The sequence below is a fragment of the Lissotriton helveticus genome, chromosome 4_1 (assembly GCF_964261635.1).
Source record: "Lissotriton helveticus chromosome 4_1, aLisHel1.1, whole genome shotgun sequence".
NCBI lineage: Eukaryota > Metazoa > Chordata > Amphibia > Caudata > Salamandridae > Lissotriton > Lissotriton helveticus.
The window spans coordinates 293,342,675-293,369,897 of record NC_136063.1 but is presented as its reverse complement, the minus strand read 5'-3'; the positions used below and the strand labels follow the sequence as shown (position 1 = coordinate 293,369,897).

The window sequence follows — 27,223 nt, the reverse complement described above, 5'->3', positions numbered from 1 at the left end:
AGCAGCGTGGTGTGCGATACGGTATCAAATGCCGCACTTAGGTCTAATAACACCAACACCGCTGCCTGACCTTTATCTGCTATCTGACGCAGTACCTCGGTGGAATACAGGACGGCAGATTCCGTCGAGTATTGGGGTCTGAACCCTGATTGGGTAGAATGAAGAAACTGGCCCTGCTCAAGATAGTCCATCAGTTGAATGTTGACAATTTTCTCTGCTACCTTCATACAGTAGGGCAGCAGAGAGATGGGGCGGAGATTTTGGAGCTCTGTTACAGGCATATTAGGTTTCTTCTTCAGTGGGATTACCTGCGCTCTTTTCCAAGGTTCAGGTACCTGGTTAGTGTGGAAAGATAGGTTAATGAGGTGGCTAATGTGGTCGATTAATACCTCTAAAACATCATTGAAGCGTTTAGGAGGGGCAGCATCATTAGGAGATCCCGACTTTACACTATTAGCGATACTTATCAATTTTTGTCGATCAGGGACATAAAAACCAGTCCGCTGGCGGGAAGATTTTAAATTTTAAGATGAAATTTCAGGCATACTGCGATCGAGCCCGGGTCAAATTCAGCAACTGGATTGATCCCAGTGAAAGTCTGGAAGTCGAAAAGTTCAAAAGCATTTCTAAGTCCCACTTCAGAAAGGGAGGGATTTTTTCACTTTCTTGAAGAAACATTTTGACATTTCTTCTAAACTCTATGTAGAATGGGAGTTTGTCGCTTTTTGTAGAGGAAAATCCTCTCCATGTTGGATACCGGAGAATCGGTATTTACGCTATGGAACCAAAGGATGGATACCTGAAGTTGGTTGGTGCTCTGGAGCTTTGGGAGATTTCTGGCTGAAAACGTTCTAAGCGCTAAAGCACAATGGGACTTAGAGCCAGATGTACGACCATTCTATTTTGCAACTCGCAATTTGCGACTTGCAAAATGGAATGAACAACAGTGTCTCGGACACAGCTTGCGATTTCTAGTGGGGTCGCAAATGTCTTACCTCATCAATTTTTATGAGGCAGGTCGCAATTTGTGACCCATTAGGAATAGCCAGCACTCACAGGGATGGTGGTTTGCTGGTGTCAGCAGACCACCATGCCTGTGACTGCTTTTTCAATAAAGCAGTTTTTTTCTTAAATGCAGCTTGTTTTCCTAAAAGGAAAATGGGCTGCATTTAAAAAAGAAAAATCAAACTTTTCTGTTTAATTGATTAAGAGCAGATAGTGATCCTGCGTGTCAAACCTTAAACCCTCGCTATATGTCACCAATCCAGGAAATTTCTAATAATTTACTGAGTCCCTGGATTAGTGATAAGCAGAGGAGCTGTAAGACATGCAGGGTATCTAGTTAACTTATATATCAACCATATACATTATATACAATTTGGTATAATAGATATTCATTTAACTCATCAAGATACTCCACTAATTTTGGTCGATGGACCAAACTTGTAGGAATTAGTTGATGGCGATGAAGTCCTGCTCAATCACAGTTTAAACTGTTAACATTTATTATCATGACATTTAGTCTAATAACCACAGACTCGAGTTTATATTTCTGCAAGAATTTATCTTAACTCATTTAATAGAAAAATTAGACCACATAAGTTTTATTAGTCAAATAGATTTCAAGCATTATTTCAATACATTTCAAGCCATAGGGTGATGAAGAAAATGGTTCACCAGAGCATGAACTGAAGATTACAGAATAGGTTCCCAAGCTGATTGTCTGTCCCTCTAACCTACTTGGATGTATCCCTCCCAAGATAGGATCTTGTAAAATCCTATTGTACGACATCAACCAGTCCTTGTTTACGACATCAGCCAGTCCTTTGCAATAGTCCAGAATAAGATCATCAGTTATAGTTAGAAGTTTGTTGACAGGTACAAATGCTTGTCTCATTGCTCTTCACATTATTATTTCATGTGTACTCAAACCTGTTCTTCTGTCAGGTACACTTCTTAGGATCATTAAAACAAGTGGCAAAGCGTCAGGCCATTTCAGTCTTGTGGCTAGACACATCTTACCTAGTCTGTTTTTGATTGTCCCATTCCCTTGCTCAACTACCCCAGAAGCCTCTGGTCTGTAGGCACAATGCAACTTCTGTTGACTGTCCAGTACCTCACATATCAACTGGATAATATCATTTTGGAAGTGACTTCCTCTGTCTGTCTCTATCGTGACTGGAAAGCCGTATCTGGGAATGAATTCTCTCAATAAGAGTTTGGCTACTGTAACTCCATCATTTCTCCTGGTCGGATACCCCTCCACCCAGTGAGAGAATAAGCAAACAATCACCAAAACATACCTCAATCTGTTACATGGTGTAATTTCTATAAACTCCAGTTGAATTCTGGTAAAAGGACCTCCCTCCCGTCCTATTGTTCCCAAAGTCACAACTGTTTTTCTCTGTGGATTCAATTGCTGACATATTAGACATCTTTTTTTTTTGGATTTTTTTTTATTGTTTTCAAGAACAATGCAGTACCGCAATTGTACGGGTGTATGACATTACAACGCATGGTTTTACCACGCATGCCTTTACATCGCAGTTTTTACAACGCATGCTGTTACAACACATAGCGTTAAGGGGTGCTGGATAGTGAATAGTTTAATTTACTATTCCAACTCCAATCCCCGTGGAAAGTAGGGAAGGTGTTGGATAGTAAATTAAATCTATTCCCTATCCTAGAGCGCCCCCAGCGCTATGCGTTGTAATAACATGCGTTGTAATAGTTGCGTCGTAAAGGTACTGCGTGGTAAAAGTTGCGTTGTAAAGGATGTTCCCCCAATCGTACAATTAATGTTTCATCAACATACAGTAATACAGTACGGAAAAGCACAATCGATAGATTTAGATCACATCTCGCCAGCATGACTTTTCCATGATCAGAGCCCCACTTGTAATTTGCACTCATATTGTTATCATTCCGAGTCTGAATTCTCATCTTCTTGCTCGGGTGGTGGTTCACATATGTCCCCTCTGAAACTATTCCATTCCCCCAGATTTTAATCCACTTTCGGGGGCACCCCCGATTAATGAACACTGTTCGTTCAGCAAACATAGCCGCGTCCATGTCCCTCCCCCATGCGGTAAGCGTTGGTAACTCCGCCGCCCCCCATTTCTGGGCCACATTCCGCTTAGCAACCATGATCCCCAGCATGGCCCAGCTCTGTGCTTGACGAGTTAAATCATTCGGCTCCCATATATTTAGCAAGCATCGTCTGGGCTCTGGCACTAGAGATACCCCCGCCGACTGAGACATAGTCCTCATCACTCTAACCCAGTATTCCCTAATTTTGGGACAATCCCATAGTGTATGGAAAAAGGTACTTTCATCCCCGCAGCTGCGCAGACAGAAGGGGTGTGTCGCTCTACCTATCTTGTGTAAGGTGTGCCTAGTGTAGTATGAGCGGTGTAAGACCCAAAGCTGCACCAGACGGAGCCGTGAGGGTATGCCCACTTCCAGAGGAGAAGCCAGCGCTTCTTGCCATTCCGAGTCCTCAAACTCGCCCACCTCAAGAGACCACTTATCTCGCAGGGATCCCGTCGGGTCCGGCAGATTGTTAACCAGCTTGCGATATGTAAGTGATGTTGCCTTCTTCTGTATGTGCTCTGTCAACAATCTATCCTCCAAAGGGGATGCCTCCGGGACCTCCGTGCCGGGCGGGAGCGCGGACATTAAGGCGTGTCTAATCTGTGTGTACCTGAACAGCTCTGCAGATGCCAGTGAGTATTGTTGTTGAAGGTGCTCAAATGTAACTATTTCATCATTGCACCACATGTCGCCCACCATTAAAATACCAATATCGTCCCATCTGACAGAGGGTTACACCAGATCTAAGTGGTGGGCCACTCGGCAGCCTCGCTGCACACTCGAAATCCCTACCAAAGCTAAGACTTTTACAGTAACTATTTGATTTTAAAAAACTGTGTTTTTACTTTGTGTCACGTATCCCTGACCCTCGCCTCCACACTCCCTCCCTTCCGGTAGCCGGCTCTTCCCCGGTCTAGTGGTCGATCCAGGACAGCCGCTGCACAGCAGGGCTGAGTGGTGGGTGGGAGGAGTAACGGGGTTAAAAGACGGGCTGTAGCAGGCGCGCTGTGACAGATGGTTACACCAGATCTAAGTGGTGGGCCACTCGGCAGCCTCGCTGCACACTCGAAATCCCTACCAAAGCTGAGACTTTTACAGTAACTATTTGATTTGAAAAAACTGTGTTTTTACTTTGTGTCACGTATCCCTGACCCTCCACTCCACGCTCCCTCCCTTCCGGTAGCCGGCTCTTCCCCGGTCTAGTGGTCGATCCAGGACAGCTACTGCACAGCAGGGCTTAGTGGTGGGTGGGAGGAGTAACGGGGTCAAAAGCCAGACTGGAGCAAATGCGCGGCGCGCGTGTGCGCGCCGAAGGCGCGCCTAAGGCAAGCCCGTCTGCGCCCGTCCGCGCCTGGCCGGGACCAGGGGCCATAACCCCTGGCCCACGGCCCTGTCACTCCAGGGAATCCTTGCTGGCCTTAAATAATAACAAAATCCGCCACATAAACCCGCAGACAGTGGAGACACTCCGGCGGGAGGGGTTGCTGAACCCCACAGTTAAACCATTTATTAGCAAAACGAGCCTAAGGAATGAAAAAATAAGGGTAATATCACAGAGCATTGGCCTGCTCAACACACGTTCCCTCCAAAAACATAATCTGGAGGTGTTTTCGCTGCCCCAAGAAGGTAACCTGGATGTGCTAGGAGTTACGTAAACATGGCTAGAAGATTCATCTACCCCCGACCTGGTGGCAGCACTTCCACCTAACTTCGGCGCCATTAATTACAACAGGAAAGATGGCAGGAAGGGGGGGGGGAGTGGCCCTCCTTTATAACAACTCCTTAAAAACTGAAACCATCTGTGCAGAAAATCTGGAGGGCACAGACATCTTGGGAGTCAAGTTTTGCTCTCCCACCAACTGCCTGGTGATACTCCTTGTTTATCGACCCCCAAGGACTCCTCCAGCCTTCATTGAGCCTTTTATTGGACTGGTCCATGACCTGCGGTCAAGGTATGAAGGCCTCGTGGTTATGGGAGATTTCAATCTCCACTGGGAGGAGTCCCCCAAAGATACAATGTCAAAACAGCTAGAAGAGGCTATGACCTCGCTAGATTTAATTCAGAGGGTGACTGGCTCGACACATGAGAAAGGCCACACATTGGACCTGATCTGGACATCAGTCCCGATGTTGAGCCCAATCACCATCTCGCCCTGCATATGGTCAGACCATCACCTACTGCAGGGGAGAATGGCATTCCCAGGGCAAAGCGTATCTTCTTCTGCTGAGTGGCAGGTCGTGAGAAGCTGGAATAAAATTAACACAGACACACTGGTCTCCACTCTAGGGAAACTACCTTCCCATTTTAATAGACTACCAGAGGATGACGCAGAGACGGCCAGCCTCAAACTGTCACAAAATCTTAAAAGTGCCATGGAAGTAGTGGCACCAGCCCGAATGGTAAGAATTGGAAATAAGGGCAAAGGTGCGCCTTGGTTTAATGACGCACTGAGGCTTCTGAAACGCTCTCTACGCCGGAGTGAGAGAGCCTGGCGGAAGGGGTATGATCCCAGCACTCAAGCCATATACATAAAGGAGTTCGCCACCTACAAACAAGCAATTAGGGCTAGGAAAGCTGAGTTCTATGGAGATAGAATTTCGACAGCACTTAATCCCCAGAAAGAAATCTTCAAGGTCCTGTCAGAACTGAGAAAAAAGAAAGAACAACCCCCCTCCTTCTCGCAAGAAGACTGCCAAAAATTTCAGTCATTCTTCACCACTAAGATAGCTGATCTCCTGACAGAAATCAAGACCACCCCCAGACTAGACTGCCTGGGAGATATCACAAGAACCATCCCAGCAGTCATTCAGCCCCTAATCTCACTGCCCCTACTCACCAAGGAAATGGTGAGAACAGTGATGGGTCGAGTCAAATCGGGGTCACCGGCTGACCCGTGTCCTCCAAGGGTTTATAAACAAGCCTGGCCGGTGCTGGAGGATGACATACTATCGCTCTTGAATAGCTCCTTTTCAACCGGACAGGTCCCTTCTAACTTTAAGGAAGCCCGGCTGATCCCTCTTTTAAACAAGGCAAGGGCAGATGCCAAGATTATGAAAAACTATAGGCCCATGTCACAACTACCTTTTTTGGCTAAAATAATAAAGCAACATGTGCTGCCCACACTCTCACATCACCTCGAAAACAACCTCTTGTTGAAACCTAACCAGGCCGGCTTCAGAGCTCCTCATAGCACGGAATTGGTCATGCTTTCCGTGCTGGATGACCTGAGACACAGAGCAGATAATAAAACCCCGTGTGCCCTGGTGCTGTTGGACCTCTCCGCGGCATTTGACACGGTCAATCATGACCTACTACTGTCGCGGATGTGGGACCTCGGTATCCAGGGCACTGCCCATGCCTGGTTGACATCTTTCCTTGGTGATCGGGTTCAGAGAGTGCAATTAGCCGACCTGGTATCGGAAGCAGTGGGTCTCACATGTGGAGTTCCTCAGGGCTCAGCCTTGTCACCCCTACTGTTTAACGCCTACCTACAACCCCTAATCTCAGCACTAAATCAGATGGACTGCAGCATTTATAACTACGCCGATGATACACAGATTATCATCCAAATTGACAATTCTTCAACGGCGTATCAGAGAATGCAAAACATTCTAAAATTTACCATTAATTGGATAGCGGACAACTCATTAAAAATAAATCCCGACAAGACTGAGGTGCTTGCAATCACGACTGTATCCAGCCCATGGAATGATCTCTTGTGGCCCACTGAACTGGGGCCCCCCCAGTACCAGCAGAAGCAGTAAAAAGCTTAGGCTTGTTTATAGATGCCAAACTCACCATGTCAGCCCAGGTCTCAGCCGTAGTGGGCATATGTGTGGGCCTAATGAGACAACTGCGTAAGCTCGCCCCCATCCTGGCGGTGGACACGCTCAGAAGAGCAGTATCAGCCCTGATCTTGGCACGGCTGGACTAAGGCATCGTCTTGTATGCCGGTATCTCTCAACACCTGCTGGCCAGACTACAAATAGTCATGAACGACGCTGCCAGATTAATCTTTCACAAACCAAGAAGGACTCATGCCACTCCTCACCTTCACAAGCTCCAGTGGCTGCCGGTAAGACAGCGGGCTAAGTTCAAGGGTCTGTGCATTACGCGTAAAACCTTATACCGGCAAGCCCCAAAATACATCAGAGAACGTCTAGTTCCATACGTGCCCAGCAGGAATTTACGTTCGACAGATACCGCTCTGCTGGTCTGCCCTCGGTTCAAACTTTCCTCTTTAGGAGGGCGCGCATTCTCCTACACAATCCCCACCGCATGGAACAGTCTCCCACAGAGCTTGCGCAAAGAAACGTGCCTACTACCCTTTAGGAAAAAGCTGAAAACTGTGCTGTTTCGGGAGGCATGGGGTATTATCTAACCGGCCTTCCATTTGGAACTGTGTGCACCCTCTGATAAGCGCTTAGAGACCCCGGGGTGATAAGGCGCTCTACAAATCCAAATACAAATACAAATACAAATACAAATCTGTCAAAGCCCTTACTGTTTCTGAGTCGCTTTATATCCCATAACGGCGTAAGCTGGGTATATTAGACATCTTTGACACAAACTTTCAGATATGATCCTAAACTTCGGGTTATACTAAGCCTGTTTGAAAAGTCTGATCATTGCATCTCTGCCAATGTGTGCCTGCCCATGATACATCCGTGCCATGTTAGAGATCATGCTATCAGGCATTACTGGTCTTTCATCTCTGTAAACCCAAACTTCATCTTCCTCCCTTTGTCTGCAACCTGATTTTATCCATTTATCCTTTTCCTCATTACTAGCTTCTTCTTGCAACTGTTTCACCTCTTGCCAGGTTTCAACCATGTTAGTAAGCATTAAAGGACAAGAAACATGTTCTTTTTTCCTTCTTCGATTCATTGAACTCATATCTCTTGCACAATATTGAGCTATTGCATTAGCAAATTTATTTCCTTCAGTAATGTAATCATCTCCATTCTTGTGAGCTGCACACTTCACAACCGCAATCATTTTAGGCAGCTCTCTAGCCTCAAGCAACATCTTCACAAATTCACCATTCCTGATTGGAGATCCCAAAGAGGTCAGGTACCCCCTCTGGGACCAGATCTGCCCAAAGTCATGCACAACTCCGAACCCATACTGACTATCAGTAATTACAGTGATTCGAAAATTCTTTCCAGTTTGCAATCTCGAATCAGAGCAATTAGCTCAGTGACTTGAGCTGAACGTATTCCTCTCAAACAAGATGCTTCCATTATGGCTGCCACTTTACAGACAGCATACGCTGCACTCAAAATTCTTTTGTCTGTTCTCAAACATGATCCATCCACAAACATCACATAATCTGATTCTTCCAGAGGTTCATCCTTAATGTCTGGTCTTGGTTTTGCACATAACTAAAGTACATCCAAACAATTGTGGTCAACGTCATCTTTGACTTCTGCATTCAATGCATCAGGTAATAAAGTGGAAGCATTCACATTTATACATCTTACAATCATTACATTGTCTGCACCCAAAATTACTTTCTCATACCGGGTCAATCGACAGTGGGTCATGAACTGTGTTTTTGTGCGAGTCGAAAGAATCTCAACTGAATGTGGAACTTACACTTTCACAGGACATCCCATCACAATGCCTTCAGTCTGTTCCAAACTCACACACGTAGCAGCTACAGCTTTCAGACATCCAGGCAATGCTTTTTCCACTGGGTCCAATACAGCTGAGATATAAGCTATTGGTCGTCTCATTCTCCCATGCCTTTGTACTAAAACTCAAAGCGCACACCCATCTCTTTCACTGCAGTACAGTTCAAATTCTTTCTCATAATCAGGCATGCCTAGCGCTGGCAATTCACACAAACTGTTTCTCAATTGTTCAAAGGCTCTCATCTCCTTCTCATCCAGCACGATTGGGTCTTTTACATCACCTTTTGTTAATCTCTGTAAAGGTTTTGCAATCAGTGAAAATCCACTTATCCACTGTCGACAATAACCAACCATTCCAAGGAACATTCTCACCTCTTTCTGTGTTGTTGGAGGTCTCATTCCTTTGATAATCCTGATTCTTTCTGTCATCACCTTTCTCATTCCCTTTTCAATCTTATGACCTAAATACTGTACTTCTTGTTTACAGAACTGTAGTTTTGATGGGGACACCTTATGTCCTCCTTCTTCCAAATGATTCAATAATGCAATTGTGTCAGAAATGCAAGCTTCCTTGGTTTTTGATGCCACCAATAGGTCATCAATATAGTGAACTAACACAGATTTCTCAGGCATTTTCAAGCTTTCTAGAGACTTTTTCAAGATTTGATTAAATATGGAATGACTTCCAGTATACCCTTGAGGAATACGGCACCATGCCAAAATACGCTCTCCGAACCTGAAAGCAAAATTTGGTTGACTATCAGGATGCAATGGAATCAAAAAGAATGCATTGCATAAGTCAATGACTGTGTACCATTCCGCATCATGCGGAATTTGAAACAAAATTACAGCAGGATTTTTGCACAATTATACAACGGGTACAACAATTGTATTTACCTTTCTCAGATCTTGTACTATTCGAAAAGTTTCATTTGGCTTTTTCAGCCCCATTATAAGTGAATTACATGGACTGCTCATTATTTCTTTTAAGATTCCTTGCTCAATCATTTTGTCAATTACTGGTGTTATTCCTGCAATAATTTCTGGTGTCAATTTGTATTGTGAAGTATTCGGATTAATTGTGTCCTTGCCTACAGTAATTCTTACAGGACTTACTCCTTTCAATAGACCTATGTCTTCACCTGTAAAATCTCTCCAAAAAGGTAGGGGGACTCGAGGACTTAGTACGGGGTCCAGCATACATGCCCAAACAGTACTCAACAAGAAAGGTATGTGTTCCCAAAGGCGGACAACGAGAAAAGGGGATAAAAGGAGGAAGTCCTCCTTGTCGGAACTAGAGTCCTCACACACCCAGCAAGCTAGGTGTCATGCTTCATCATATGGACTTGCTCCTCGTCGGGTCAGCGCTGCAATGCACATAGTAACAATAATTTTCTACATGCCCTACTTTCAAATACCATTCATTGTACCCGGTAGGCTACAAAACCTACATAGTGGTGACTTACTAATATTTAAAAAGGAGGCCATTGCAGGTTTTACACAGTCGCAGACAAACTACAATGATAGGCTTGAAGACATGTTTTGTAGGCCTGAGCTATGGCTGGCACAATAGGTGCTGCCGTTCACCGGTTTTTCCATACCTTATACTTGGAATATGTTAGCAAGATAAATGTGTCCATTAGGAATAAACCACTTTAACCATGCTTAAATGGAGAGAACATGTACTATACTCTTGTTTAGTGGTGGGGGGAGTGTACAGAATTCAAAAACAGCAAAATTAGTAACCAGAAAAAGCAAAAAATCAGGGGTCGCCATGTTGAAAAGGCAGATTTCCAACAATAATACACTAACTGAGACAAATATCAAGTTAAATGAATGCATTTTACACACTATAGGTGCGTACAAACTGGAATTTTGGCTCTGTAGTGTGTCAGTTTAGCCTCTCATGATACAGTCCCTTTTCTTTATTTACTGTTCAAACTATAAGGAGACCTGTCTTTCAGTTGGGAACAAAGATCACTCTACAGGTGAGTGCAGTTAGTGACTGCAGGTGACCCTCGGGTGGCGAACCGGCTCTACACCAGTTTGGTACTCCTCTTGATGTCCTTATTGCCTCTCCACCTGAGTCTATAATATCATAATACGATGCGGGTGCAGAGGTAAAGTATTTCTCTTAGAGTGTAGCGGGTCAGCAAAATTAACATCACCGCCAAAAGAGCCAAACAGGCAACATTACTGTGTAAGGCCTGGATATTATAACAATGCCTGCTGAATAGCATTGTGTGAATGAATAAAAGTAATATGCAGAGGACTGTGGAGAATGCACAATAAAGTACAATACAGCATCCCCGGGGAAACTGGCTGATATTTTGCAGTGGTGGATGCCCATGATCTGCTGTCATCTTTCCCCCCTCTGGTTCTTGTTGCACAGTCCACACATGTATTTTCAAACAAGCCACAACTTTGCCTTAGATTGTTGAACTCTGTTGTAGTACCTCATCACCCCAAGAACCCTGTTGTAGTACCTCATAACTCCAAGAGTTCCTTTCAGGGTCTCTTCAGTATGTCTTGAGTATCTATCCCAGGTGAACACATATTGAAAGATCTTCAAAGGGCTCTTTCACATGAGAGAGAGGTAGCACACTACTTTTTGATTGTGCGGTATACTAGTGAAAAGAGGATATACCCATTGAAGTTAAAACCATGAAACATCACCCTTCATGTCTTTGACACAAAAATCTGAAGTGGAGCCAAACAGCAAGAGAAGTTGATTCACTGATAAAACACGTTCTTTTAGTGTGTGAAAGTTTTTTTACAGCTTTTATTTAAGAATGCCCATTGAAATTTAAAACGTGCGAAAAGAGATAGAATTATAAACAAAGGAACTTGAAATGTTATATTAAAAAGGGTATATTATAGACTGATATATTGATGTATTATATGTGTCGCGCTCATTCAGTGGCTATTTCAGGAGCTTGAGTCGGTTAAATAGAATAAACCCTGTCGTTCTTCTCCCCCAGAAACTACCATTATTTGCCGTACTCTGAAAAGAAGCCTTGTGTCTACATCAAAAGCACCTGGGGGGATCAGATCTACCGGCTCTACTTCTCCAACATTCTGGAGAAAATAGCAAACCACCTTGTAAGTGTTTCTCATTATTCCTTCAGGGGCGAGAGTTTCAAGAACAGCTTCTATGATATGAAACGAATTTCTGTGAGCTCACAGCGAGATGAATATCAAATTGTATTTACATATAAAACTGATATTACAGTGTTCCTATTCCACAGTGAGTCAAGCACGTCTAATGGGCGAGAAAATAATATGTTGATTTCCATATATTTTATTTTTCTCCATTTTACAACCTTCAACTTGCATATATATTTTCTGTGCCTCCACGCTTTTTCCAAATGTAGAAATTGCCTGATCATGCCAAGCACAAAAAGACCATGGACTCCTCTCCTAATAAAAGTCTGTCACTGCAGTGATTCTGCGGGGCAATGATATTATTTTCCTCGCAGAACAGTCACGGCTTTTGGAAAAAAAACATTTATTGAAATGCCATTCTAATGCCTTCTGTCTGAACAGAAAACACTGGCTGTCACTTCTATGCCACTTGTTCTGTAGAATGAATGGACCTCCCTCTCGGCTGGAAAAGCGGCCAGTCACAAAAGGAAGTTAGCACAATTGGAACTCGGAGGTTGTGAAGCCGTATTGTGTATAGTAAAGGAGTAATCACGGTTTGTTAATGGAAGCAGAACAAAGGCTCCAGGCACACGCGTTCATTACTTCTAATGAAGTTATGTATGCCGCCTGAATTTATTCACAGGAAGTCGATCACTTTCACTGGGGTGGCGCGTTTGATATGAGGAAGGAAAGTCTCAAAGACCCTTCTTTTGAGGTGTCCAGTGACGTCAAGAAGGGCTGGACCCATACCGGGTTTTAAGGCTGTTCTTTATAAATAAATGCACATAAAGAGATTCTGGATGGTTAACCTGAAACCCTGCCATATGTAGAGAGCCACCCGGGCTCTCCACTACAATGTATCGCACCCATTGGTCGAAGTGGGGGAAAAAAAGTAGGGGAACTGTGGGCGGAGCATCAGGAGGTGGGAATAACAGAGTATTGGGTCAGTGGGCGGAGTCAGAGGTGTGGCTAAAAAGAGCAAAACATACCAATTTTTAATATATTTAATATGTTTGACATTTCACTGACCAGTTACATCTTATAACGAACGTTATTTAATACAACCCATAGATACACATTTATTTGACGTTTAATATATGCGTTAATGACATTAAGACAGCTCCAGCTGCCATGCATGGAGAGTGACAGAAATTAGAGATTGTCCCAAGCCGCTTGTCATGAGTTCCTCCTGTTGAGACCTCAGAAGACATCAGAGATAGCAGAACAGAAAAACAGTGAAGCTGCAAGCCAATGCAGGTAAGCAAAGACCTGCACACTGAACATGGGAGACCTTGTGTTTCTGCTGCACACCAATCAAAGTAGAGGGAAGTTCAAACCACATTTTGGACCCCAACCATTGTATGTTTCAGATCAAAGGTACCATAGTAACGGCAACTCAAGGGGATGCCAATATACTTGCAGTATCTCCCGCATCAAAATAATCTTAGTACAAGCAGCACAGCAGCGTTTGCCTGAGACTATGCATAGAGAAATAACACCACAGTAGCTAGACAAGAAGGCTGAGGCCTATGTTTCCTTCCTGCTCTCGAGCTGAGAAAAGATTTGGGGCAGAGGGGTTGAGAGAAACAGGGGTGATGAGAGAGGGGTTAGAGATGAGGAAAAGAACAATTTAGCGAAGGGGACTGGCTGTCGCCCCGCTGTAACCGTTCAGTGAGACGCGAATCTTGCCACAGCGGCCCCAAGATGGAAAGCGTGGGTCCGACAGCTTAATCGTTATTTTAAGGGCACCAGAGAGACCGATGGCACAGTGAAAAGGTTGATACTCATCTAATATGGAGGCTCAGAGATCTACGACCTCTTTGAGACGCTCCCCAACACGGCTGACGACGACGACTACGAGGTGGCGGTCGCCGCTCTCAACAGGCATTTTGACCCTCAACTTAACCCCGACTTCGAGAGGTTCAAGTTCAGACAGGCGTCGCAATCAGACACGGAGTCCGGGGACATGTTCTACGCACGTCTACGCTGGCTGGCCGGCACGTGTGACTTCACGGATCAGAGAGAGGAAATATGTGGCCAGGCCATCCAAGGGTGCCACTCCAAACTACTGCAGAACCTGATCCTTCGACAGCCTCTGCACAAACCGCCTGCAGCGCCAAATGCAACTAGGTATGCGCCCATCAAAGAGGAAAGGATGGAGGCAATCTAATTATGCCTCAACGCGACTTGCCAGGTACTGAGGATGACGACCAGAGGTCCATGTGGCTACTGTGGAGAGGACCACTTGGCGACAGCTGTGTGCGGAGAAAGAGGGAAGATGTGCTCACGCTGTGGGAAAATAAACCACTTTGCCAAGGTGTGTCGCAGCGGCCGGTCCCGACAGACTCCTCTAAGGTCACGAGGCATGTCACTACATCTGCGCCAAGTCTCTTTCGATGACCCACTGTCGCCAAGGGATGACCCACAACTAGAACGCTGCCTCACCCTCGAAGAAGATGACAATGAGGTGTTCATTGTGTCCTTTGTCAGCAGGTCCAAACACCGCCATAGGCCGCCACCGATGTGCTCTGTCCATGTAGAAGGAACGGCCATCCAAGTGCTCATTGACACAGGCGCTTCTGTCAACATGATGGACACCGAACAGTATGACAGTTTTTCTCCAAGACCCCCCGCTTGCACCAACCAAAGCCCGAATATACACCGGATACGACGGATCCATTCCCCCTCGGAGGAGTCATCCAGGACAAAATCGCCAGTGGGAAGCATGTCACGGTGGCTCGAATCCATGTCACAGAAGGGAAGAAAGGCACGCTACTCAGCTGCCACACAGCAGAAGACCTGGGCCTGGTCTTTTTCGCCAACCACGCCGAAACCATTCTGAGGGAGTTCCCAGCGCTGTTCACTGGACTGGGCAAGCTGAAAGGAAAACTGGTCAGGCTCCACATCGACACTACCATGAGGCCTGCCGCTCTGAGACACCATAGGGTGCCATTCAATCTCCACCCGCAAGTGGAAGGAGAGCTGAAGAAGCTAGAGGACCTCAATGTAATCGAGAAAGTGTCCGGCCAAAGTGTTGTAGCTCCCAAACCAAAGCAGCCTGGAGCCATCAGGCTCTGCGTGGACATGAGGTTACCAAATGTGGCAGTCAAGAGGGAGCACCATATCACGCCCACCATGGACGACATAGTGGCCGATCTGAACGGAGCCAAGTTGCTCTCGAAACTGGACTTAAACGCGGGGTACCACCAGCTGGAGCATGAGCCTGAGAGCAGGTATATCACCACGTTCTCAATACACGCTGGCCTTAGGAGGTACAAGAGACTGAGTTTTGGGGTGTTGTCGGCGGCCGAAGTCTTCCATAATGCCATCAGGGAAGCACTGTCGGGGATGCAGGGTGTGATCAACCTGAGTGATGACATCCTGGTGTTCTTGAACACCCTAGAAGAACACCACATTAACCTTCGTGCAACCCTTCAGAGACTCGAAGACTGTGGCCTGACGCTCCACAAAGCTAAGTGCTCCTTTTATCATGAGTCTATTGATTTCTTTGGATACACCTTCACCAGATAAGTACTACAAGTGGACCCCAAGAAGGCCTTAGCCATCTGAGCGGCCAGTACCCCAAAGTCTCCCAAGGAGGTACGCAGTTTTCTTGGCATGGCCATGTAGTGTAGCTCCTATTTTCCCAATAGGCTCTGCGCATTGGAATAGTGCCTACAGCAGTAAAGGCCTAGGCCAGACGTTAACTAGGTCTACTACTGTCGATACTAGACTTAATTTTTGGGTTTGCCAGCTAAGCTCAGAGTTCGCTAGAAACTTTCTCGAATGTTCAAGGAAGGATTAACTCCCCTGATTAGACAAGAAGGGATTTAGTTTCTGACAACCATAGAACATGACAACTTTGCTCTCCCCTAATCAAGAGTCAATCTCGAGAGTCGTGTGAGCACAAGGCAATTATTTTACTCAGTCAGTACGTGCATTCTTAGTCTCATCAGAATGTAGAGAAAAGGAAGAGACGGGCGTGTTCAATAAAAGATGTTATTTATTGATCAGTCTCTTTTCTCGTACAAGAGAAATGGATCGATATTATTGCAATACTTATAGTTAAGTAAAGTGCATACATTAGAAGCAATAGTATAAAATAATACTGTAAAAACATTGATATGGTTTCTGAGCCATATGATGTTTAAAATGATTAAAATATATTTACATACACATATACATTTGACTAAACGTACTCAACTGGTGTTTCTAAATACGCCTACCCCGTGTACCTGACCTAAGTCTAATGCGTGGGCGGGAATAGAAAGTTACAGTTTAGTTTAAGTTTGTTTTTGCCAAGTGAATAACTAAAGAATTCTCTAGGAGGGGTTATTCAGTTCTGTACCTGGAATTTAGGATGAATGAGGAATGGTATCTCTTTCTCTGCTCTCGATATTCCAGGCTGCCTGCGAGGGCTGCCCAGAAGCGCCGGTGCTGGGTCTCTCGGCTTGAGATAGCAGCGCGTCTCTCAGCGCGTCAGGAAGGCGGGGCTGCTGCCTGCGGGGTCTGCTTCTGCTCTCGGCTTCGGCAAGTATGGCTGCTCCGTCTTGTCACCACGCGTGTGTTTGCATAGGGCAAGGTCGGCAATATTTATACCTTAAAGGTGCCGAGATTGACGTAAGGATGGACATAGGTACGTCAATAAAGATGTCATACGACTTGCTCGTTAGCACATTCTTTACTAAAGTTCTCTGTGAAATCAAAACAATGGCCGCACGGATTATCCAGGTTGTCATAGGTTTGATTTGTTATGAGAACGTCGTATGCCTTATCAGGGGCTGGAGGAATGTCGCTTGTCTAATTAGATCTCAAGCGTTATGACCTAATCAGATAACACGTTCCTGTGCCGTAGTGTGACTGCGTCAGATAACGGTATCTGCATCATGGGGGATTTCTTGCCTCATGGGCTGACTGTTAGTTAACTAGCTAGTAAGTTTAACCAGAATAGGGTCAGGAATAGGGGGATCGAATCAGAACCTATAGAAATACACGACACCCACTCCACGCTAACTATGGTCATATCTACTAATCTATGCATAGTATAACATAGTACAGCATACTATAGAGTATAGTGTATACCTTACCACCCCAAAATACATAAATGCATTTCGAAATTTTCAAATATACTGAAAAATTGCAGTCATATATATTGTATGCACTTAAGCTATGAATTAGATGCAAAAGTGAACACGCATTGTTATGCATTATTGATTGTTGGTATATGAGAAATACACATGAAATGGCTCTTAATATGGCTATACAGAAAAAAAGTCGAAACCATTTCATCACATAAAATCTATTGCGAACATACCAGCGGGCAGCTAAAGTCTATAAAGTCTATAAAGTATCTAAAATAGAAATCTTAGTTCTCTAGGAATAGTCTCTTACTTTAAGCAGAAAATCAGTGTCCCGGGAAAAAATATATAGAAAAATATTTTAGGGGCTTGCTGAAAAAAGTTGCTGTCCGTGAACTGGATTGTAATTGTTCATGTGACTTTATTTTTAAAGTTGAAGGCCGAATTCAGGGAACGCCGTGTGCGAGTTTACTCAAAAGTCTCTATTTCTGTTCCGGAGAGAACATCATATCATTCAGGCTTTCGAAAAAACTGTCAACAGCTTCATGGGAAAGTTCCTCTAAGTCGGAAATAGGGGTAACCATGCATTCATGCGCATGATTGTCTCCATTGACATTCTGATTTGCATTGCTGACAGAAGGTCGTACCTGTTCGATGCTGCTTTCATCTTGAACTTCACTACTCTTCAATCGCAGTGGTGAAGATTCCAGGAATGCCGTCATCAGAATTGGCAGCCTTTGAGGGCAGCACAGTGCGTGAACCTTGGTAGGAACCAACAGTGTATCTGCATCCACCGGCGCATCCGATTGTAGCGTCAGACAGGTGTCTAACACGCATTCTTCTCCGCATAGCAGACACCTTAGTACAGGTAAAACACACCTTTGCCACATTGGTCGAAATGATAGAAACCAAGTCATGTTTAGGTCTCTAAGCCGGGATAGTCCCAGGATTTTTGATATCCGGTCCCGGTATCCAATGGCTAGGATCGTATCTTCCATTGTCGCGAGAGTTTGATCTGTGACATGGGTTGCCATAACGAAAAATAAGGACTAGGAATAGGATTCCTGCAATTAGTCCTAGGATCAGGGGAAGTCCGCCAAAAATCGAATGGACGAAGTCTGGAAAAATACCCAGTATGGCTTTGAATGGTGTTAATGCCATCGAAAATACTGTCTTAAATACCTTTGAGACCCCAGTGGTATCAGAAATATTTAAGATTTCGCTCAGGATTTCCGCGAAATGTACGGGGGAATTAGTTGATAATAATGTATGTATCTCTGCAGTCGTCCTTGCGACTTGTAGATCATACGTTTCTTTAGATGACGTGAGCCTTGTAGGCGTCTGAAGAAGCACTGTTTTCATTCTGCTTAAAGTGTCTATTCGAATAGAAGTAATTTTCAAACTGGGCCATGCCCTTGCCTCCCTGTCTGGAAAGGAGCTGGGAAACAAAGAACGTCCACAGCACTTGACCTTCGCCGTCGTAGTGACGAGATAAGGAGTCCCGGGCATAAGACTACAGCATCTGCGGTCTACAATAAGAATGTAACTCCCATTATAGAGTCTTTGAAAGAATGGTTCTATTTCAGTTGCAGGTGCGCCTTGCTGGTGACATGAAAGGTTGTATGAATTCCCTTCACAGGCTCCGTGCAAACTAATACCGTTACACAGAAGCGTGCCGCTTAGTGACATAGCACAATTGTTGCCACTAAGAAACACTTTCTGTCCTTTGTTACTGACACATGCATGTGAATAGGGCAGGTTCCATGTTGTTTTAAGGTACCCCTTTCCCAATTTCTCGTACATGCCAGCCTGTATATATTTTTGGCAGTATTGAAACCTGAAGGTTGAGATTGGAATATTTATGATTCCGTGGATTATCCATTCACTGACAGGTCGTTCTGACATTGTCAACGGTAATCTTTCTAGTTTTTCAATGCTCAAGATTGTATAATCAGCACCCTTCTGAGCCATACCGATTTGTCTATCAGTAAGGTTAAAGATTTGGAATAGTGACGTTGTGTTGATTAAACGCCAAGGCACATAGCCTGAACGCAGATTTTGTAACGTCCAGCCAAGCTGTACAATAGAACGCAATTGTGACTGACCATGTTGTAATAACAGTAAGTCTTGCGATAATATATCGATTGCTGAAGACACAATGCTGTCCAATGAAAAAATTCTGGAGGACAGAGTCATTAACCCATTGTCCACTACAGAAAGTGATTTTTCCAAATTAATACGGTCAATTTCCCGTATTCTCTCTGCTGTCTCAATTTGAGTAACCTTCCAGGCCTCATTGTATGCTGCATATACAGAGGCTGCTATGAAACGCTTTTGACGCTGTTTGCGTGGTCCCATTATGAAATCACGCAAGTCAGCACCATCAGTAAGTAAAGTTAGGTGTTGCTTAATTTCAGGCAGTGTGGAAGTTTGTAGCCATTGAAGGCATAATTTGCCCACACTGTAGGTTGTTATTATCCCTGGGTGATGTCTTTGGGGATATCTAGGGTCTGGCCTGGTCATTTTGAAACCCTGTGTTTTATTCAGGAATCTATCTTGACAGTTATTTGTATCTGTGGGCCAGATCAACCATTGTTTCCAATCAGGATGTGTTCTGTTTTGGTTAAGTATATGGTTTATGTCTATTTCTTCATCTGTTTCAGAGTTATTGCTAAACATTGTTGGCTTTGGAATAGACAGGTTATTTAAATCTTTGATTTTGGCTAAGCCAAGACAGGTGGTTTGTTGAACGGTGTCATTTAAAAATATCATTTGTTCTGGGATCATGCAGGCTCTAAACAAAGCTTCTATACCCTGTACTTGCCATTCTTTTGTGCCCCAAACACTTTTCAAATCAACATGTTTGTCCCAATAATCAAATCCAAAAGTATTCATTTTTTCAAAGAAAGAATCTGAATATATCAATTTTGTGTTGGTTATCATGGTTTTCATCCCTGTCTTGTTTGACAATTTGTAATAAAATGTTTCAGCATTAGTTATGTTAAAACCTGAAAAATATGAATATTTGCCATACATGGTTCTAGAGCTCCCTTTTGGAGGTGTAGCACAATGTTCCCATTGATTAAAATTTAAAACATTTCTAGGTTGTGCAGATTTATGCAAGAAATGGTTACCATAATGGTTATAGCAGTACATGCTGTCATAATTTGTAGAACCCTGCAAATAATCATGTTTTGTAAATTTAGCAGACATTACTAAGTCAGACATCATATTGTTTATACTTTCAAAGTCCCAATCATCAGCAAATGAGTTTGGTTTTGCAAAGTCACTCAAGGAGATCTTGATTTGGTGTGGATATTTCAGGATCTCGACCGGACCATAAATTTCATAGTCAGTGTTGTCCCAGGCTACCCCACCAGATATTGGAATTGCTGTGAAGTTGGCTGAAGAAAGTTCTGAAGAAAGTTCTCTTTTCTCGACGTGTGAAGATGTGTGTGGTTTGAGGACCAAGTTGATGTTCTGACTTGCTGTGTCCATTTTAGCATATTTTCCCTCAATGAAGCGTCCCAAGGTAAATACCATGATGAGCCAAAGTATGAGGATAAATGCACCAAAACCCACCCAAAATTCAATCCATGGAGAAACTAGATATGTTTCTTTCAGTTGTTTCAAAAGTTCCTTAGCTTTGTCTTTAAAGGATTTTGATGATGGCTGTGTCTTTTGTTCGCTGAAGCCGTCAGAGGAATCATCGAAGTTGATGAAGTAACCGGATGCAGTTCTGTCAATTGTTCCAATTGGTTCAGGATTTTTGTTTCTCGCATTTTCACTTGGTACTTCTGTATAGATTGGTGTGTCTCTGCTAAATGTCTTTATTTGGGTTTTCAGAGGTCTAAGTTCTATTGCATTGTTGCATAGTCCTTGTTGTTCTTCCGTAGGCGTTTCGAATGTGATGAGCCTCTTTGATAGGACCTCTGTACTGGTAGCAAACCTTGGTGTTCTGCTACTTATTGGGAGTCCACTTGGCCTACTGTTTGTTATCGGCCACATGTTGTGGTTTTACCAGGTCGATGGATACAACTCGGTTCTCCTTTTTTCCAGCAAGTGGCGGTAGTACAACTGATCTTGTCCCGTTGACAGACAATACAGGAACTGCTTTTCTGTAAGAAGGCCCAAATTCCTTCTTTACCGCGATCTTCTCCCTGACTAGATCCCCGACTTTTGGAATCCAGACAGGTCTTGCTGGGACAGGTGGTGATTCTTCAGTGGTCGTTGGCTGTTCTTTCAACTGTATGTTGCTCAGGTCTTTTCTTGTATTGTTTAAGTCCTGCAAAATAGCCAAACGGTCTTTGACATCAAAGCTTTTTTCTGTTACCACTGAAGTCTGACTATCAAGGTCAGAGATCAACATCCTAGTTCCGAATAATAATTCGTACGGACTGAATCCCTTCAGAGAATTTCTTGGCAAGTTATTAAGACTACGTTGGACACTTATTAGATGTTTGACCCACCCAGCTCCCGAACCTAATATCCTTTCTATTATAGATTGCTTTCTGTCTTGGTTTTTTCTTTACACCATCCCATACCCTCAGGAAGGAAGTGAGAAGATTCCCGCTGGGCTGTGCTCATTTGGCCATTCTTTCCCCCCCCAGGCTGGATTGCCTGAGAAAAGGAAAAAAAATTGGTCGAACGTAGCATGCTCTTAGCGTATATGCCATTTAGACTCGCAAATCTTGTATAACAGTCCGGACGTCAGCCGAGTGTTGTGGATCTACATTATAAGTGGGAACTAGCCTGTATATGTTAATCGCAAGCCATTCTTTTTAGTGGTGATGTTATCTGCCTTGATACGACGAGGTATTAAACTGCTTCTCTCCCCACTGCGATCTCTGTTGCAGTTTGGGCAGTTTTTTACAAACATGGTGTAGTGCAGGCTCATGCCTGGCCACCAGTACCGTGATTGTAATTCTTCCAGAGAATCCTTTAATTTAAGGTGTCTGAGACCCTCGCCCATGTGTGCGTCTGCGATTAACAAGTTTCTCCTGTCCATGTTTGGAATCACTCTATCCCCCACTCCAGGGATTCGAGCAAAAGGAATGGAGTTTGCATCTATGATGTATGTGTAATTGAGTGGATAGTTGATCGGTAACGCCGAGCAGTCGCCTTTTGATGACGTTTTTACTGCCAGCAATGTTTCGCCGTCAATGTATTTTAATGTACGCTTTTTTCGATCTACGGGAGCCGGTTTACTGGCTGCCGCTGCGGCTGTTTCAGCCAATGAATTCCCTACAACGTGAACGCCATCACGCTGGTGACTCAGTGAGTGTGTCACGTGAGTCTTTGGTAGTTCTTTTTTCAAAAGAGCTACCTGTTCCCAGAGCAGTCTCTGCTTTATTGGTGCATCCGTGTCATCTTTGTAATCGTTCTGAATCCAGGTCTGCAAATCCTTGTTATATGCTTTGACGCAGAAATATGAATCTGACACTATAAGCGTCGGGAATTCGCGATCCGCATTATCTAGCGCCATTTTCAAAGCTAATATTTCAGTTTGTAGTTCTGAATTAGTTTCTACTGAGTGTGATTTTGTTAATAGAGGTCTTAGTTTACCTCCGTGCCACACTTCTTTTGTAATCTCACATGTGGGATTGTATGCATGTTCTCCCCAAACGGAGGGTTGAGCATGTCCGTCTGTATAGATTACACAGGCGTAATGTCGTAGAGGCAGAATGTCGATTGGCAGAGGATACGTTTTTTCATATTTTAGATTTTTTAATTCTTCTAGTTCTTAAAAGACTGTTAACCAGGCAATACTTGATAATTCATATCCTCCGTACTGGATTTTCAGATGGGCAATTCTGGACTTTTTGAAGTTGAATTTGTAACCCTCTGCAGCGAAACCAAGTATTATGGTGTTCACTCTTATCAAGTGAGTTTCCAAGTCATCATCTGTTAAGTAAATGTCATCGACATAAGATAATGCTTCATCATCATATAGTTGTAGTAATTCTGTTACTCTCGCTGAGAATACCCCCGGGCTGTTCTTGTACCCCTGGGCTAACCGACAGAATTGTTTTTGAGTGCCATTTACTGAGAATGCAGTTAAATATCTGCTCTCTGGTGCTATGTTTTGACAAAAGAATCCGTTGGAGATGTCCAAGGTTGTTTTGTATTTTTTGCGCACTATGTTATTCATTAGTGCAGCACTGTGTGAGTTTTGCACTGCAAAAGTTTTGCAACATGTGTTAAGGTGTCGGTAATCCAAAACTAGACGGTACGAATTGTCTGGTTTGGAGACCGGAAATAAAGGATTGTTCATTTGTGAGGTGCAAGTTTCAATCACCCCTTGGTATTCTAGCTGATCTAGTATTTCATTTACTTGTTTTTTAGCTTCTTGCTTAATTGGGTACTGCCTTTGTGCAGTAGGTTGTGATTTTAACTGGACTTTGTGAGGAGGAGAATCCTCATCCCATCCTACATGATTTTTATATAAAGCAGGTGCTAAGGCCACTGCCCACTTTCTAGCAAGTGTATATTTTTTATGAATCGGTATTTGATTCGAGAAGGCAGGCATAATTACTTCTTCGCCATGAGGGCACTCCCTGACAAACTCTGGTGGCCAGTCTTTTTCAGCTAGAAGGATGTCATAGCCCTTGGATAGGTTATCCCAAAATAGTCCCCTTATTTTCCTAGTCTTATCTCCCTCTATACGTAATGTTATCTCGTATATTTTGTGGGGCTTGCTAACTCTGGTATCTGCAGTTTCCACTTGAAGGTATTCATTCGTGTCCACTGTCTCCAGATGATTCATAAGGACTTTGCGAGCTATGCTCACCTCTGCTGCGCTGTCTAGCATTGTCTGAGCCCATTCTCCGTTTTTCAGTTGTGTCCTCAGTATTCTCGGCATTGTTAACTACCTTGATACTGGCTACCTTCTTTTTTGGAAATTGTGATTTCTTTTTCAGTTGAGCAGGTTCCTTGTCTTTGGACTTGGCGTGCTCTTCTGATCGTCCTCTTCTTTCCGATTTCTGCGAGGAATTCTGAAAAGATTGAGAGGGACGTGTATCAATGTCTTGATATCTATCAGGTTTTTTAATATTATCCCTATTTCTAAGGTTATATCTATTCCCAGAGGGTTCACTCTGAGGTGACCTTTGTCTCGGGTTCGGAGATTTCTCTCTTCGCCTAGGAGACCTTCCTCTGGACTGGAATTTCTTTTCTTTAGGATTGGATTGTTTATTTCCATCCCAGTTCTTTTTTGGTGAATTATTATTAAAAAATATTTTTTCTGGACTTGTAGTCAGTTGCGGTTTTACTGGTATTCCACCTAGACTATCTCTGCCTAGTTCTTCATAGGATTTTTCTATGATTCTGGCAATTTCAGCTGGTTGGTCTGCTATATCTGTCTCTTTTAACCTCTGGCGGATCGCCACGTTTGCTGCTTCACCCTTTATGTTGGCTAGTAATATAGCCGAGACCTGCTTGAAGTCTTTCAGTAATTTCATACCAAGAGTTAAAGCAGGTTCTGGACCGTATTCATCTTGAATTTGTTTTAGCACATCTGGTATCACCGAAATGGATGGAACACCGTGCGTTTTTGTATAGATGGAAGCAAAGACTGTACCCCAAGTGTCACAGTCCTCAATGTGTGGTGTGATTCCCATTGGGAGACATATAGTCAGAATCCTGTGTTTTTCTAATGGGGTGGTGTCAGGAAACACCGCCTCTATTTGGGTAATTTTCTGTGCCAACCAGAATGGTATTTGTTCCCGTTTAGCTGGAACTTTACCTAGGCAGGATTGGATGTTCTGTGGTGTGATTTTATTTGTGTTCCCCTGGTGAGGGGTCAGCTGTGGAATTTTAATCGCTGGCTGAATTGTTGAAGTCCGCATTACATACTGAACTAATTGTCTATGAATTTTTAGTAGTTGTTTTAGCTGTATTAATAGCTCTGCTGCAGGCATTCTTTCGATGTCTGGATGTGGTGTGTATCCGGCTAGGACCGGCCACGTTGCTCCTGGTCTTCCTAAAGGACCGAGCCTTGTAATGTGATTGTTATGTATTAGGGCGCCATCAAATAAGAGCAAATGCTCTTGGAATTTGAGTGGTACTTCCACCTCCTCGAAAGGAGTGTACGTTTCAGGAGGTTCCTCTACTTTGTAATAGTGGAAGTACTTTGTTACAGCATTTGCTGCTGGAAAATGTATCCATGTATAGTATACCTCTGTCTGCCGATATTCGTGTGCCTCAATTACGAATATGACTGTGCCACCTCTAGGTGTCAGTCCATTTTCTATAAGTTTTAAGGTTATAGATCTCCTTTTAATGACCGGAATAAGTATTATATCCGCGTCTGCTGCTTGCATGGTAGCATCAGCATCTGCTATTTCAGTAGCTAATCTAATTGCCTCTCTTTCTCCATCGCTGTCTCCCATTTTACTGACAGGATGGTATTATTTTTGTTTGCAGATCAGGTTTCTTTATGGAAACAGAGATTAGATGCACAATATTTTGGAACTGTTTTATCCTTCAACGTTGACTAGACCAAGAACCGTACATAGGAGTTCCCTCCTGCGAGGTTTTGGAGGATATAATAACCTTTCACCCACTCCAGACGTCTTTGGAGTATTTGGGAAAAGGGGTCTGAGTGAGAAAGCACGACTGAGTTACTCTAAATGTCTTACGTTAGTTTTATCGCCCTTTCCAAACGCGTTGGGCGCCATGTAGTGTAGCTCCTATTTTCCCAATAGGCTCTGCGCATTGGAATAGTGCCTACAGCAGTAAAGGCCTAGGCCAGACGTTAACTAGGTCTACTACTGTCGATACTAGACTTAATTTTTGGGTTTGCCAGCTAAGCTCAGAGTTCGCTAGAAACTTTCTCGAATGTTCAAGGAAGGATTAACTCCCCTGATTAGACAAGAAGGGATTTAGTTTCTGACAACCATAGAACATGACAACTTTGCTCTCCCCTAATCAAGAGTCAATCTCGAGAGTCGTGTGAGCACAAGGCAATTATTTTACTCAGTCAGTACGTGCATTCTTAGTCTCATCAGAATGTAGAGAAAAGGAAGAGACGGGCGTGTTCAATAAAAGATGTTATTTATTGATCAGTCTCTTTTCTCGTACAAGAGAAATAGATCGATATTATTGCAATACTTATAGTTAAGTAAAGTGCATACATTAGAAGCAATAGTATAAAATAATACTGTAAAAACATTGATATGGTTTCTGAGCCATATGATGTTTAAAATGATTAAAATATATTTACATACACATATACATTTGACTAAACGTACTCAACTGGTGTTTCTAAATACGCCTACCCCGTGTACCTGACCTAAGTCTAATGCGTGGGCGGGAATAGAAAGTTACAGTTTAGTTTAAGTTTGTTTTTGCCAAGTGAATAACTAAAGAATTCTCTAGGAGGGGTTATTCAGTTCTGTACCTGGAATTTAGGATGAATGAGGAATGGTATCTCTTTCTCTGCTCTCGATATTCCAGGCTGCCTGCGAGGGCTGCCCAGAAGCGCCGGTGCTGGGTCTCTCGGCTTGAGATAGCAGCGCGTCTCTCAGCGCGTCAGGAAGGCGGGGCTGCTGCCTGCGGGGTCTGCTTCTGCTCTCGGCTTCGGCAAGTATGGCTGCTCCGTCTTGTCACCACGCGTGTGTTTGCATAGGGCAAGGTCGGCAATATTTATACCTTAAAGGTGCCGAGATTGACGTAAGGATGGACATAGGTACGTCAATAAAGATGTCATACGACTTGCTCGTTAGCACATTCTTTACTAAAGTTCTCTGTGAAATCAAAACAATGGCTGCACGGATTATCCAGGTTGTCATAGGTTTGATTTGTTATGAGAACGTCGTATGCCTTATCAGGGGCTGGAGGAATGTCGCTTGTCTAATTAGATCTCAAGCGTTATGACCTAATCAGATAACACGTTCCTGTGCCGTAGTGTGACTGCGTCAGATAACGGTATCTGCATCATGGGGGATTTCTTGCCTCATGGGCTGACTGTTAGTTAACTAGCTAGTAAGTTTAACCAGAATAGGGTCAGGAATAGGGGGATCGAATCAGAACCTATAGAAATACACGACAGCCACATACTGTGGCAGATTCATTCCAAATCCGGCCGCTCTATCTGAGTTGCTCTTTACTCTCACACGCAATGACAACAAGTGGGAATGGAAGGTGGCTGCCAACACAGCTTTCAACAGCATCAAGACAGCGTTCCTGGACAAGATGGCAAGGTTCTACTTCCACCCGAGGCGGCGTACCGAACTGATTGTAGACACCGGCCCAGTGGGCCTTGGAGCAGT

General features: G+C 43.8%; 1 protein-coding gene across 1 annotated transcript in view; it reads left to right on the top strand.

Annotated features, from left to right (window-relative positions):
* Nucleotides 1-27,223, top strand: part of FER1L6 (fer-1 like family member 6) — a 777,028-nt gene that overhangs the window by 453,242 nt on the left and 296,563 nt on the right. Inside the window, exon 14 of the mRNA XM_078686795.1 lies at nucleotides 11,712-11,832. Within this exon, the coding sequence (XP_078542921.1) occupies nucleotides 11,712-11,832 (121 nt within the window). The remainder of the gene's footprint in view (nucleotides 1-11,711; nucleotides 11,833-27,223) is intronic.